Genomic DNA, 14,660 nt, shown 5'->3' with positions numbered 1-14,660 from the left:
CGCGCCTTTCTCCCGCAGAGCCTGTCGGAGGTTGTGCTCATCTCCTGCGAGAACGACCTGCATCTGTGCCGCGAGTACTTCGCCCGGGGCATCGGTGCGGGGGCTCCCAGGGGCGCGGGCGGGGGCTGGGCCGGGCCGGGCGGGGGCGCACGCGCTGCTCACCGCGCTGTCTCCGCGGCCCGCAGACGTTCACAACGCGGAGTTCGTGCTCACCGGGGTGCTCACGCAGACGCTGGACTACGAGTCATATCCTTTGGACGGGGGCCGGGGCCGGGGCCGGGGCCAGCGGGGGAAGGGGCCAGCGGGGGAAGGGGCCAGCGGCCCAGGGGCACGGCGGGGGCGTCCTGTTTTGACACGTCACAGGCTCTGCCCTTCTAGGTTTTTCTCCCAGGCACACGCGTGTGGGGGGCCTTCCCTTTGTGGGGGGAGAGCTGCTAACACGGCCCTGTGTGTCTGTGGGAGTCACCTCGGGGCGGGGTCCGCCCCTGTGGCCTGAGCGCGCGCGCTCAGGCGCCACTGTGCCCGGCAGGCTGAGCAGGTGCGGGCTGGCCTCGTGGGGGTCACCACGCCCTCCGGCCCCCACAGGCTGGCGCCCGGGGTGGGTGGGGCGCCCTGGGGGTGGCCCGGGTGGGTGGGGCGCCCTGAGGGTGGCCCGGGAGGGGCGGTGCCGCAGGGGGAGGGTCGGGAGGAGGGCGGGGTCGCCGCGCCGGGCCTGCCTCACCGCCCTGCCTGGCTCGTTCGGGGAGGTGGTTTTCCTGAGCGAGCCCACGTACAAGTTCAACTGACGGTGCCACCCTGGTGCTGGTGCCGGTGCCGCGCGCCCCCAGCGCGGGCTCTGCCAGCGGCCCCGCCCCTGCCCGCCCACCTCGTTTTCCAGCTGCTTCCAGAGGCGACAGCGTTTGGAGCCGGAGAACACGTTTAATTAAATATACTGCATCTTTTTAAGATGTGCGATTTTATTGAGGAACATAAATTATGTTTTGTATTAAATGACTTTTAAGAGTCCACATCAGGTTTTATGATTTCTTTGCCGGGTTTTTAGATGTTTTCAGACACTGTTAAGGGAATTCGAGCTACAAGTGAAGGGTGTAAATAAGACTTGCTATCTCTAAATTATGGAATTGAAGACTTGGAATGTTTTGTACTTTATTTGTATTCCTTATATGCTTTTCTTTTATATTGATATCTTGCCCACATTTTAAATAAATGTACTTTTGAACTTGACTTAGAGTTGGGCGATCCCTTGTTGTTTTGTATTTTTTGCATAATTTATGGGTTGTCCAGCAAGCTGGATCCACTCGAAGTACCTTCAAGGAAAAATACGTCCTCCCAACTTCCTTTCCGAAGGAAGTAACTCCGGGAAGGCCGCCATCCCCCGTCAGTGTAGGGAGTCGACTCCCGGGCACGGAGGGCCTCCCGGGCCCTCACCGGCCACTGCGGCCCGGCCGCGCCGCGCGCCTGCCCTCCGCTCCCCACAACGCCGGGGTCAACCCGGGGGCCGGCGGGCTCCCCACGCCGGCTCCGGACACGCCCATGCGCACACTCAGTCGCATGCGCACACAAATGCACAGCCCCCCCCCCCCCCAGCTATGTGATCTGTTTCCCCCGCAGTTCAGCTGAACTTTTCTGAAAGCCTCTCTGCTTTGTATAAAAACAAAGTTACTTCTGAGTCAGGCTACGGCGGCCACAAAGTTAAGACCCGGGGAGGGGCTCGCGCACGCGGCGGCTCCGGGGCCGGGTGGGGCCCGGGAGACTAGGCAGCCTCTTGGGAACAATAGCTCAGGACGGGGCGCGGGGGTGGCCGATGGCAGCCACAGCGACCCCGCAGACAGTCCCCGAACCGAGGGCCACAGGCGCAGCAGCCGGGCGGGGGGTCCCCGCCCACGCCCCTGCGGGAACGTGGCCCGGTCTGGGCAGAGGCGCCGGGCGGACTCAAGCCATGAGAACAGATTCAGAGTCCGACCAGCAGCTTGGGACCAGCGGCGCCTGGCGCCCACGCCACCAGGTGTTTCTCCCCCACCATGACGAGCTGGTGGCGGTGGTGTGGGGTCCGCTGTCCTGGCGGAGGCGGTCCTGGAGGAGGCGGTCCTGGCCTCACCGCTCAGAGGGCCTGCCTTTGTGCCCCCGCCCCGGGTTCTCTGGGACCCGCGGCGGTCACCAGCCGGCCTGGACGTGGACTTGAGCCACACGTGGGGACAGGGGAGGATTCGCGGGAGCGGGATCCGACACATTTCCTCCGTTCTGTGTCCCGGTGCCCCGGCCCTGCGGATAAGTCCTGGTCACCGGCAACGCCCCACCGTGAGGTCCAAGGGTGGCTCAGCCTCTGCCCTCACCGCCCCCGACGCCGCGCCGGGGGCGAGCCAAGAATCGCTCGGCCCGATGCTGCCACCTGCTGGCCGGACGGCGTCCCCGCCCGTCTCCCCGCTCCCCATGCCCAGCGGGGGCCTCGTTGCCTCTAATTGGCTTCTTGCTGCAGCCGATGGAGACCTAAGCACCATCCGCACCTGTGGAGAGTGGCTAATAAGAGTTTATCCGCGCCAAACGGAGGCGTGAGGCAGGAGCGAGACCTCAGATGCCCTCGGGAGTAATGGCCAGCGTCTGAGGGCAGGAGGGACCCTCAGGACGATTCAGGAGATGAGAGGACGCAAGGCAGGGATGCAAATACCTCTCCTGGGGGCGCTCCCGCGCCAGGGGCGCTAACTGCTCACACCTCAAAGGTGTGCCAGTCCGGAGGCATGATGGCCCGGGCTGGCTGAGGGCAAAGCTAAGCCTTTCAGTAAAGAAGCCGTGGGCCGGGGGCCCGAGGGCCCCGTGGCGGCCCAGGGCCCGGGTGAGGATAAGCGCGCCTGGGAGGTTCCGCTCCCTCTTCGGTCCACAGGCTTCACAGGCGCCCTGCAGGCTGAGACCCAGCGCTGGGCGGGCGCAGCCTTCGGGGTGGTGCCTACGCTTCCGGGGGCGGGGCATCGGAGCCCGCCCTTCCCGGGCCGCGGCTCTGAGCTTTCCGACTCCGTCCTCCGCCCTGCGGCTCCTAGGAGCCCGCCCATCCCAGGAGCCGTGTCCTTGGAAGCTGCACCCGTCCCCTGCCCCGAAGCCCCTGCACTGAGGGACAGCTTCCTAAGTTGCCCTAAGTTTCCGCTCGTGGCCTTCTCGCACGGCCCTGCTCAGCGTCCGGCTCCCACGGTGGCACGGAGGCCCACGCGGCCGTGGTCGGGGCTGCCAGCTGCAAGGGGCCCAGCGCTTGTCCTCTGCTGCCCTCTGCTGGCGGCGCGGAGAACAGCGGGGAAAGCTCGGGGCGGGGCCTGAGACCCGCCCCGGGAGCTGCGCGGGTCCCGCCTCGCTCGGAGGGGCCGGGCTCCGGGCCACCGCCTTGAACCGCGCGGGGCAGCGCCAAAAGCCGAACGGGGCGCGGCCTCAGGAGCAGCCGGCGAGCAGGGAGGCCGCTCCCCGCTCACCTTCTCGGGCTGGCGCGGACCATCGGAAGCATCGGCTTTCCAATTTGCCAGCCGGTCCAAGTCCCCCCTGGCGCACTTTTCATCCCCTGCGGCGACTCCCGAAAGCAGAGCGCACGCCACCCGCAGGCGGGGCGCGTGTGGGCACGGAGCAGCCCCGGGAAATGGCTGCGCTCTCTAAGGCCGGGTGCACGGCCCTCCCGTATGACCTGGGGCACGCCTCTGCCTGGGCAGGCCCTGTGGCCGGGCTGCCCGGGCGCGTAACGCCCCCGCTGGAAGTGGACCTGGGTCCGTTCCTGTTAGCGCCCCTCGGATGCAGACTGCGACCGTCCTCCAGAGCGCAGTAGCCTTGTGAGCCCCGCCCCGCGCCATGACCCGGCCCCGCCCCGCCTTCTCCCGCCCGTACCTGACTTCCTTACATTCCCTCCTCAATTCCAAAATCAGTAAAGAAACGGCCAACTGTCACTGTCTGGAGCGCCTGGCTCCCGGCGCCAACGTCCCTCTGGCTCAAATAAACCCGTTAGCAATTCCGCGCAGGCGTGGATGTTTCTCAGCTAGACCGAGGCTCGGCCCCCTCGTGCCCTGGCCCCGGCTGGTGCGGCTCAGTGGACTGAGCGCCGGCCTGTGCACCGAAGGGTCACCGGTTCGGTTCCTAGTCAGGGCACCTGCCTGGGCTGCAGGCCAGGTCTCTAGTAGGGGGCGCACAAGAGGCAACCACACATGGATGTTTCCCTCCCTCTATTTCTCCCTCCCTTTAAGTTGTGAGGCTTTAAAAAAATAAAAAAGACTCCTTGCTTCTCCAGCCTGCAGACATGCCTTCTCCTCGCCTTGCCCTGGAGGCTGATGGCTCAGGCCTGAGTGTGTGTCCCTTCACCGCTCACAGAGGGCGCTGTCTGAGGGCAACGCCCAGCTAGGGCCTTGGTCGCCCACGGGGCTGGCTGCTGGCCCCATCGCCTTCCTCCCTGGGAGGCTCTTTGTGAGAGGGAGTCATGGGTGGGAGGCTGGCAGTGGGAGAGGGTGGGCGGCTGGCTGCTGGTGAGTGTAGGGACCTGCCATACCATTGCCGGTTATTTAACCGTGGCCATCTGCCACGGCTTGGGGGGACAGCCACGAGAGTCGCCCCTTTCCCAGTACGGCACGGTATTTAGTGCATAAAGAAGTTCTGGTCCAGCTAGAGAAGTTCAACAGACTCAGAAGATGCGTGCTGGGCAGGACCTCACTGTGCTGACCCCGCAGGGCTGGGCGGGGACAATGAGAAAGGGCCAGGGACGCCCCAGCTGGTGTGGCTCAGTGGACTGAGCGCCAGCCTGGGAACCAAAGGGCTGCCTGTTCGATTCCCAGTCAGGGCACAGGCCACAGTTGCGGGCCAGGTCCCCAGTAGGGGGCGCACAAGACACAACCACACATTGATGTTTCTCTCCCTCTTTCTCCCTTCCTTTCTCTCTAAAAATAAATAAAATCTTTTTAAAAAAACAAAACAGAAAGGGCCAGCGACTGCAGGATAGTGGGTGGGGCGGCTGTGGGCCTCGGGATCCTGGGGGTCCGGCTGCGGGAGCTGGAGGGTCGGCCCCAGCTGGCGGCTCAGAGCCAATGACCTGATGCCGAGCCGCCTCTCCTGATCGCCATTAAGCTGCGTTTTGCGATTTGACTAAACTTAACAGCCTTCAGCTGTGCACGTGAACACCTGACAGACAGGAGACGTGGCTGGGGCTGGGGACAGCTGGGCGCTGCCCTTCGCCAGCCTGGCCCCGCGCTGAGACCCCTCGGGGACCCACAGACACGGGGGGTGGGGGAGTGTTTACTCTGGCAGGAGACCCCAGGGCTCAGGACCACCCCTGCGGTGCAGGGGACTGGGGTCGCCCAGAGAGACGCCTTCCTGCTGTGCCAGGGGCTCAGGAGGCTCAGCCCCTCTGAGCTTGGCCACAGCTGCCCTCCCCTCCTCCGACCCGCCCTGGGGCAGAGGCTCCGCCTTCGGGGGGCGGGGGCGCCAGGTGTGACCCCAGAGCAGGCAGCGGACCTCTGCCCCAGGCTGTTCCCGGTTTTCTCTGGGCCCTACGCCAGGCGCTCGGGGAAAGCCCAGCTCAGTGGGTGGAGTCCTCCTTCTCCGAGCGCGTGAGTGTGTCACTCAGGGAGCCTGACTCTCAGGGACCGTGGACGTTTCCGCCCAAACGGCCGTGCAGAGAGCGCAGCCGGCTGACGCACTCCGAGCAGAGGTCAGGGCGCGGCCGGGCCGTTGGCCTCCCCGTCAGCGAATCGGCCGTGGCTCTGTGTAGGACTCGGCCAGACAGATTTACTTTTAAAATACTGTCCCCTCCACGAAGAAACGTGGCCGCGACGGGCCCGCGCCGCAGCTGCAGCGGAAGGCCCGGGCGTCCGCTCCGCCAGGGGCCTCGTGGGCGGAGGCGCCCCTCACTGCACGGCCCCTTCTGAGAATGCCCGCCCACCGTGTCTGGGGGGCACGGCCCCACACGGAGGCTGGGCGCAGCGCGTCTGTGGGCCTGGCCACCCCTCTTGGCTGCCACCCAGACACTCGGCAAGTCACGCTGACCGGCCGGACGCGGCCTCAGGCCCCCTAACGGGCTCGCGGCACTGATGCTGGGAGGGGTCTCGCTGAGCGGAGCCGCCGTTGTAGACGGAAGGGGCGGGAACGGCGTCCAGGCGGGCTGTGTGTGCATGTGCATGTGTATGTATGTCACAGTGTGCGTTGTGTTCATGTGTTTGCAGTTAGGGCATGTGAGCGCATGTGTGTGTGACTGTGGGCGTGAGTGGGTGAGTGTGCAGCACGCAGGCGTGGGCCGGCGGTCCCACTTGGCAGGACGGTGTTAGGGCAGATACAGTTGCCCAAATAAATCGGGGCTCGGGGTCACAGGTGAGGCAAGTCACGGTTTGGTGGTTCGGACCCCCACCCCTGCCCACGGGGAGCAGGAAGCTCTTGCCCTGTAGAGTGAACTGAGCAGCATTTGAGTGCCCGGGAAGCTCGCGGGGGCTGCGAGGCTTGTGGCAGGGACTGTGGGCGCCGCGTGGGAGCGCCGGTGGACATACGGCGGCGGCCGACCCTCCGCGCAGCCCGGAAGCGCGGTCCCCAGGGCCCGTCCGTGTGCTCGGAAATAGCCATGCAGGATCCTGCCGGTTTGGGGCCAGAGCCTGAGCCTCAGGGTCCTCTGCTGAGGGCGTGTGTGACCGAGGAAGGGGCGAGCTCAGAGGAGCGCGAGCTCAGCGCGGCGCTTCGTGAGCGCGCGGTTGTCCTGGGGCTCGGGGGCTTGAGGGGGGCACTGATCCGGGCCCTTCTGTCCGCAGGCATCACTCGTGACTCTCGCCCCACTTCACGATGCTGGTCGGTCGGCTGAGCCACGAGGGGGACCTAGAGACGGGCCAGAGCCGCGTGGGGACTGGAAACCCCGGCAGTTTGCCGCGGGTTCAGGGGCTAACCTCTGACCTCCGTTCCCAGCGAGCCGGGCGCCGTGTTGGCCAGCCGTGCTGGGGGCCCTGCGCCGGGGACGGGGAGACCCCAGAGGCCCAGTCCAGACCCCGGGGGCTCCGGCTTCAGAGCTCAGGGCGAGGCAAAACACGGCAAGGCGAGGGGAAGGGGCGCCGGCTGCCCCGCTGTGTGGCTTTGGGCGACCCCTCGCCCCCCATGGGCTTTAGAGCCCCTATCCGTGCTGCAGGGGGCTGGGTGGGGGGCTGACCTCAGAGAGAACGGCCCCCGGGGCTCCCAGTTTGCGGAAGGGAGCCCGGCCTCTCAGGACCGGAGCCCGGGGCGCCCCCAGACCCTGCTCACGGAGCCCAGGCGGAGGGAGGCGCTGAGACGCGGCTGGCCCGCCGGGGGAGGCGGTGGGCACTGCGCTGACCTTCGGCCTCTCCGGGGGCTTGGGCCGATCGCATCAGCCCTCCTGCGTTGCGGCTGGGCGCCGTCTACACCGGGGCGACCGACTCCATGAGACACGGGCGAACGGATGTCTCACTGGAGCAGCTGTTTGCGAGGTCCCGTGCTGGGCAGCCCTGCGGCCTCCCGGGGGGCCGCGTTCCTCCAGCACGGGGACGCCTGTCGTCACCCGAGCGCGCTCCCGAGGGGACTCGCACTCGCTGTCCTGACTGGCCCGGGCCTCTCCGGTCCCGTCCTGCCTACGGCCAGCCCCGCGGGTGCCCCGCCTCCGCCCAGGTCAGCGCTCAGCGGGCACCTGAAAGACCTCTCGCTGCCCTGCACACCCTCAGGCTGGCGCGCAGGGAAGAAGAGAGCTCTCCGAGTGGCAAAATAATGTTTTATTCCGTGGACGCACAAACGCACCAGGCCGCGTTCCCACGCCCCGCCCGCCAGGCCTCGCGGCCAGAGCTCCGAGCCCATGGGCACCCAGCAAAAGCATGGCCGCGCCCGTTCCCGGGGGCCCGCAGGTCGGCGCGTCGACGCCTTCCACACACGGCGATGTGTCGCCTGAAAAAGCCGCGCCCTGGAGATCTTTCCAGGGAGCTCCCCGGCTCGCGGTGGTGATGGTCAGACCCCCAGGGGACACGGACGTGTTCTCTCTGCGGACGAGGTGCCAAAGCCCCCTCTCCCCCCGCCGCCCCCGGTGGGACGGAGGCTGGAGAAGTCAGGACTGACGTTCAGGTGGGGGACACGTGTCAGAGGGAACGGCCGTGACAGGTGTCAACCGAGCACGTAGAGAGTGTGCAGGCCAGAGCCGGCATGCGAGTGACATGGGACGGGAACCGCAGGAGGGGCCGGGGACACGGTGAGACACCCGGCGCACGTGCCTGTCTTTATATACAATGGAGTGAAACGCACGCAGCCCCCTCCAGGCGGCGGGGCGTGGGCGCCGCCCAGCGTCCAGGGGCTCCTCCACGTGGCGGGGCGGTCGCCCAGCGTCCCCAGGGCAGGGGGGCGATGACCAGAAACGCCCACTCTCCTCAAGGGCTCCCATCCCCCGAGCCCACGTGACAGACCTGCAGTGGAGTCCACACTGTGTCTTTTTACGTTTTTTTTTTTTTTTTTTTTTAACCCAAATGTCATCAGGACAGACTTGACAACTTCCCGAGGAGGAAGAGGACAGACTTGGGGACACTGGAAAACAGACAATGAGGATCTAAGCAAACCCTGTTGCTGCTGGGCGGGAGAGAGCTTTTATTTATGTACTTTCTTGTTTCAGGAAGTAGGGCGGGATGTCTTTTTCCTCCGCGTGTTGAAGTATCTCCGTCAAGTCTAAGGCCGGCCTTGAGCAGCGAGCACTCACTCCCGGTCTGTTCTTCTCACAAACAAGCGCAAAGCTGACGCACAGGCTGAAGAAAGCAAAGCGAAACCAAGGATAAGGGACAGACAGACCCACCGGCCGACTGACCCAGCACAGAGAAACGACCCCAGGACTGCAGACAGTGGCAGGTAAAAACCATAGAAAAATACGAATTAATTCCAGAAGGTTAACCACTAGCGTAGCTACAGCGGGGCTGCGTGCGCACAGCCCCGTGAGAGGCCGAACGTCTCAGGACAGACAGGAGCAAGCCGACCTATGCAGTGCTGTTAAAGGGATTGTGCTCTAGTTGTTTCCATGGCGTGGTTATATCAGACGGGATGCGGTGCTGCCGGCGGGGACGCGGCGCTCCGGGCAGGCGAGCGTCAACACCGCTGCCGGACAGCTCAAGCTCGGGCTGGCTTCCTCACGGCCGCCGTCCTCTGCTCCCGGGGGCGGCCATGGGACACAGCTGTCGCTCTGTGGCCAGCAGGAGGCTGTGACGGTCCCAGGCTCCCTGGAAGCCCGTGGGAGCGCTGGGCACCTCCACCCGGGAAGGAGCTGGTTTCTGAAGCAAAACGGCCTTCGGGGCCTGAGACACACATGCTAGGGATCGGGATCGCTCCCTGCCCCCCACCCCGGCGCGGGCGGGCGGGAGAGGGGGGCGGGGTGCCCAGCCCCACGCTGGTCCAGGGAGAGCCACGCTGTGCTTGGGGCGGCCAGGCGGCGCTCAGTCCTCCTCCTCCTCCTTGGCTGTGGCTGCCGGGACTTTGTCCTGGACCCTGAAGCACTCCACAAAGAAGTTGACGATGGTGCGCTGCAGGTGCTGCCGGAGGGGCGCGCTGTGGAAGTAATGGCTTTCGTCCGGGTAGATCTGCAAGGAAGGCGAGACGTGAGGCGCAGCCCACCCTCCCCGTGGGCTGCACAGCCAGGCTCCGTGCGGGTCCCAGTGACCGCGCGACGTGAGCTTCCTGCACGGTTCCGGGGCCTTCGCCCGGGGGCTCGTCTGGGAGCAGGGGCGTCAGCGTTGGCTACGGGAGAAGTCATTTGGTTCAGCAGCTCTGCAGGGTCCTGAACCTGCAACGTGGACACCGGCGTGGGGACTTACGCTTGCAGGGGCTGCAGCGCCTGTGGAAGGGGCCAGAATCCCGTGCTCTCTTCTAAGCCTCGTGAGTGTGGAAAATGTCTTGCTTCCCTGCTGCCACCTGCCTTAGTGTTCTGGCTCACCACTCACGCCCAGGGTGGCTGTGGACAGGTAAGCTTCCGGTTGTGTCCAGTGGAGATGGCCACTGGAACAGAATCTAGCTCGTAATGTTTTGTGGGACTTACATGCTGCGATCCCCAGGAAGCGCTCAGAACAAGGTCTGGAACCTATGGTGCGCCCAAACGATGGTAGCTCATGAGTCTATGGCCAGTGTAATGACACCTCCTGTACACTAGGGGCGCTGCACCATTTCCACAGAAAGGCGCCTGTCCCAGCCAGATTCAAAGCCTAGTGTAAGGGACCTGGAAGCCCCCTTTCTTCCGTGTTACCAGGCTGCCTCCTGCGTTTAGAATTGTGCCTTCCTCTGACGCCTCCGAAGCATGGCATTCACTTAATTTTAGAGTATGTATTCCTGAGGCCATGGAGCTATTACATGTACGTTAAACTTCGACTAGTACAAGGGCAACATGTTAGAAACAAAAGAGAAATAGGAGGAAGCACGCCTCATCCTGCTCTGGGTCCCCAGGCCCCCGCGCCCTGTGCCCTAGTCTGGAGCTGAGCGCTGTTACCAACTCCCCGAGTCTCTGCTAAGATGCTCGTTGTACCGGCAGGCGGGGTCCGGGCTGTGTGCTGCTCAGCACCTTGCTGCCGCACCAGCCTCTACCCAGGGGAGCGGCCCACGCGAGCCCCCCGACCGTGGCTCTGCCCTGTGTGTGGGATGCCACGGCGGCCACCAAGTCCACTCGGATCTCAACATCTCAGCAGCAGCACACGTGTAACACGAACCAAGTCCTTCCTTCCCCGGCCGTCCACGCCTGCATCGGAAGCTTCCCCCGCCAGCCCCGCCCGCAGGTGACCCTCCGCAGGACAGGGCAGGGGGCAGGCGGAGGCCAGTGCCGGGCTCTCCGAGGGACAGGCTGTTGAGGGAGTCCCCCCCTTTATCGGCCCCTGGGCCCCACTGGGGGCACACTTGTTTTACCAAAGGAACCAGCGGTTGAGGAGGAGATGGAAGGAGCTTCCAGAAGCAGCACTGTGCCTCGCTGGAAAGAGCTGGCACTTGGGCCGTGAGTCAGAGCTCGAGGGCAGTGAGAAGGCTGAGAGTTTGGGTCGCAGTCTGCGAGGGTGGGGGTCTTTGGGAACTGCCCAGCCGTGGCCGGCTCGGGCCCCTGGCTGCTGCTGAGCGACTGTGTGGGGCCGCCCAGAGGCTGGCTGGTGTGGCAAGGCTCAGGGCCCGCTGACGCTGCGGCGGCCCCACCCTCACACGCCGGGACGCCACGGCCTCACTGTTGGCTGGTGCGGCTGCTGGGCGGCCTTGCTCAGCGCACAGGGTGGAGGTGGAGGGGCGGGGGAGGCCTACGTCTAAACTCAGCCTGCGTGCAGGGCTGAACTATCGTGACGACTTAAAAAATGAGCCTGTGCTGATTTGCCTATGGGAGGCGCCTGCCCAGGGCCGACAACCGCGCACAGGCCTGTCAGCTGCAGAGGGAGCCGCACTGAACACGGCTCAGCCCCTCCGCGTGGAGAGGACAGTCTCCCTCCACGCGTACCTGAGCGCGGGCGTGGGGCCACGCACCTGTAAGCTGTAATTAGCCTTCCCCTTGATGAGCTCTGTGATGAGCTCTGCCGTGTGCTGGAAATGGATTTTTTCTGTTGAGAGAAAAGAAGAAAGAGGGACGTGTTTGTCCACACCCGGAACTCCATCAGGGTGTTGCTTTCGCCGGATTCGCAGGGAGTAGCTGTCCTCGGTCCTCACCATCGGCGGTCGCGTGAATGATCAGGAACTGCTGTCCTTCCAGCGCTGACACCCGATGGGCCACCTTGGTCATCTGCACAGGCAGGGGCAAGAGGACAGCGTTAGCAGCTGTCCCGCGGGGACAGGGTGCTGTGTGTGCGGAGGCCCCTGAGGACGAAGGGCAGAGTCCCGGATCGGAGTTCTGGAGAACGGGGGCTTCTGCGGGCAAGGAAATGCCCAGCGGGCTCAGAGACCTCTGCTTCCCCCTGCGACCCCCTTTGATGAGGAGAAGGGCGGGGGCGGGGACAGACACGCTGGCCTCGGGGGAGACGGCATCCTGGCCCAGCCGTTCTGTTGTCCTCGCTAAGGTTCCAACCGCAGGGCCACTGTCCTGCTGCACGGCCCAAGGCCGCCTCCTCGCCCCATCAGTGGGGACGTCCACATCGAGCCACTGAACGGCTGTGACTTAGCAGGACGCATCTCAGGAGTTGTCTGTCCCCTGAACAAAAGCTTATTCTTCCAAAGGGAAGGCAGCCTTGGGTCCAGGGAGTCCGGGGCCACCTACACCTACACCCTCTGACGACCACGGGACAGACTCCGCCATCCAAAGACCTTCCCCCCTTCTTCCTTGTCCCCCAAGTTCCAGAATGGGAAGGAACGCCCACCCACGGGGGCCGCAGTCACCTCTGGCCACAGAACGGCAGCCGGGAGATTGGAAAGTTTTCTCAATGGGAGGGGAGGAGAGGGGAGGAGGGGCGGGCTTGGGTTGCTGGGGCTCAGGAGGGAGGGAGAGAGGAACTCAGAGAAGAGCCGACCAACGCCATCAAACCCCCCGTTTGGCCAAGGGGCGGCTGTGCCGGGACCTACCTCATAGGCCCTGTTGTCAAGTCCATGGAGGCCCAAGTACCTCTCGGAAAACGCAGATGCTGGGGGCAAGCAGAGAAACAGAGGGTCACCCCGTCCGTGCAGGGCCCACGCGGAGACGCCCTGGGTCGGGGCTGGGGCGGGGCGGGCTTGCTTGCTCTGGCCCAGCAAGCGCTTGTCTGAAAAGCACCTGACTCGGCCGCCTGGGTGTTCCCCGGGAAAGCAGAGGGGGCCGGGAGACGCTTAAGCACGCGAGCGCCGGGCACTGGGCTTCTGGCAGGAAAGTCAAACCTTAATTCAGCAACACCTGCTTAGTCTGAATCCCAAAGAGCCAGGCCCCCGTCCGGCTCGCCGTACCGGGGAGCGAACCAAGACTGAGAGCGCGGGTTCCTACCGGGATCTGCCACGTGCTCGAGGCTCAGCGTGTCCGCTCTGTCCCCAGCCTGGGCCTGCGTGAGGACCCCGGGTTGCCCCGTCCGCCAAGTGCCCCAAACAGCGCCCACAGGTTTCAGGGACGCCCCCCGCGCCCCCTCATCAAGCAGCAGAGCCAATGCCCCGTCCTGGGCAGGAGGGCAGCCGGCGGGGACGACGGCAGCACCGATGGGCATGCGCATCAGGCGCATCGGAAATGGCGTGATTAAACAAATTAAGACTCGTAGAGTTTCAAAAATGTAAAGTCAGCTACGTGTATTCCCGTGGGAAAACTCATCTAACGAGTTAAGATTTGGAACTGAGGGCTCTTGGGCGATCGTCCGCGGATATTTGCATCCAAGCGCTTTGTAAAGGTCGGCGCAGGAGCCTTGGGGCCGCTGGGTGCCACAGTGGCCCCCGGACCTCTCGGCAGGCACGTCGGGGGCTCACGTCCCACAGCCGTTCACATCCAGAGCAAAGGGGCTGGCAGCCCAGAGGGAGGGGCGGTGGGAGCCTCAGACCCCCCAACAGTGACAGGGAGCCACATCGCTGCCCGGGCCGTGGCCTGGTCCCCACAGCTGGTCCCCTGCAGCAAGTCCTCCGGACCCCCGTCCCTGGTCTCTGGCTCGTGCCGGCGAGGAAGCTGCGCGCCGTCTCCAAGGACAGGCGACCGACTGCCCCGGGAGGGGGGAGGCCGGTGGGGGGCAGGGGGCGGCGGGGCCCTTGGATCTGTGTCCACGGCCACCGCGCAGCAGTCTCCGCTCTGCCCGTCTGCGCGCCAGACCCCGCGCCCGGGACCCAGAGCCCACGCCCGGCCCGTGAGGGGCCGCTGCGCAGGGGCCGAGGGGCAGGGCCGCCCTCGGTGGGGGGGGTCTCAGGACCGCTGGCTGGGTCGTTAGTCCCTGGTCCCTGTCATGTGCTCCAGGATGCGGTTGACAGGCACCGGGACAAGCGACGTGAAGTCCTCCCTCTCCCTCCCCACCCAGGAGCCTGACAGCCTACGCAGTTTATCATCTGCTGTGGGTGCGCATGCGGTGCGGGGATGCAGGGGGGGCCGCGGGGCCGCGGGGCGGGGGCTCGGCGCGTGTCTGGGCAAGGGCGTTACCGTAGAGCTTGAAGTCTGTTATCGGGGAGAGCGCAGAGCCGCAGGCGAAGATCTGGCCTTGGTTTTCGCCCTTCGCCGGGAGGATGGAGGTGCTCAGGTAGCCCCCGTAGTCCTGGGGGAGAGAGGAGGGCAGTAAGTGTGGGCGAACGCCATTCGTTCAGCCGGGACAGCAGCCTCAGACGCACCGGCCACTCACGCAAATGTTATCATGGGGTTGCTTAAAAAAAAAAAAATTCAAGTTTTTTTCAGGCCGGTAAAAAGTGAAAACCAAATGCTTCCCCTACTAAATATTCTGTGATGCAGCCCCGGCGGGCGTGGCTCCGTGGATCGAGCGCCGGCCTGCGAACCGAAGGGTCACCGGTTCGATTCCCAGTCAGGGCCCAGGCCTGGGTTGCGGGTCAGGTCCCCGGTAGGGGGCGCTCCTCAGGGTTGTACAAATTAGTGTGGCTTTTGCACTGCCATGAAATGACAACTTTAAGGGGATGAGTCTCCCCAGATTACTGGTGGGAAACCGGTGACCCTTGCGTGTTTATCCTTTGCGTGGCTTACGTTTGCTCCCCTTTTAGAATCTAGTCGAGGACAAGAAAACAGTGGCTGCTTGGTACCCGGGGAAGGGGCCAGACGGCAAAGGCCACCCAGTGTCTGATCCCGACTGTGTGACATTCTGGAAAAGGCA

At 64.9% G+C, this 14,660-nt stretch overlaps 2 protein-coding genes across 4 annotated transcripts in view; one reads left to right on the top strand and one right to left on the bottom strand.

Annotated features, from left to right (window-relative positions):
* Positions 1–1,620, top strand: part of PAXIP1 (PAX interacting protein 1) — a 30,905-nt gene extending 29,285 nt beyond the window's left edge. Inside the window, exons 19-21 of the mRNA XM_054574794.1 lie at positions 19–94; positions 186–328; positions 1,612–1,620. Of these exons, the coding sequence (XP_054430769.1) occupies positions 19–94; positions 186–328; positions 1,612–1,620 (228 nt within the window). The remainder of the gene's footprint in view (positions 1–18; positions 95–185; positions 329–1,611) is intronic.
* A 6,791-nt stretch (positions 1,621–8,411) lies between these two features.
* The window catches only part of DPP6 (dipeptidyl peptidase like 6), a 484,609-nt gene continuing 478,360 nt past the window's right edge, over positions 8,412–14,660 (bottom strand). For all 3 annotated transcript variants that reach the window (XM_054574779.1, XM_054574777.1, XM_054574778.1), the window contains exons 22-26: positions 13,985–14,096; positions 12,472–12,530; positions 11,626–11,698; positions 11,446–11,519; positions 8,412–9,542 (exon numbers count right to left, since the gene is read on the bottom strand). In XM_054574779.1, coding sequence (XP_054430754.1) covers positions 9,399–9,542; positions 11,446–11,519; positions 11,626–11,698; positions 12,472–12,530; positions 13,985–14,096 — 462 coding nt within the window. In that variant the 3' untranslated portion in view covers positions 8,412–9,398. The remainder of the gene's footprint in view (positions 9,543–11,445; positions 11,520–11,625; positions 11,699–12,471; positions 12,531–13,984; positions 14,097–14,660) is intronic.

The sequence above is a fragment of the Pteronotus mesoamericanus genome, unplaced genomic scaffold, assembly GCF_021234165.1.
Source record: "Pteronotus mesoamericanus isolate MK-2021 breed Mesoamerican mustached bat unplaced genomic scaffold, CSHL_Meso_final contig_265, whole genome shotgun sequence".
NCBI lineage: Eukaryota > Metazoa > Chordata > Mammalia > Chiroptera > Mormoopidae > Pteronotus > Pteronotus mesoamericanus.
This window is presented reverse-complemented; position numbering and strand designations above follow the sequence as displayed.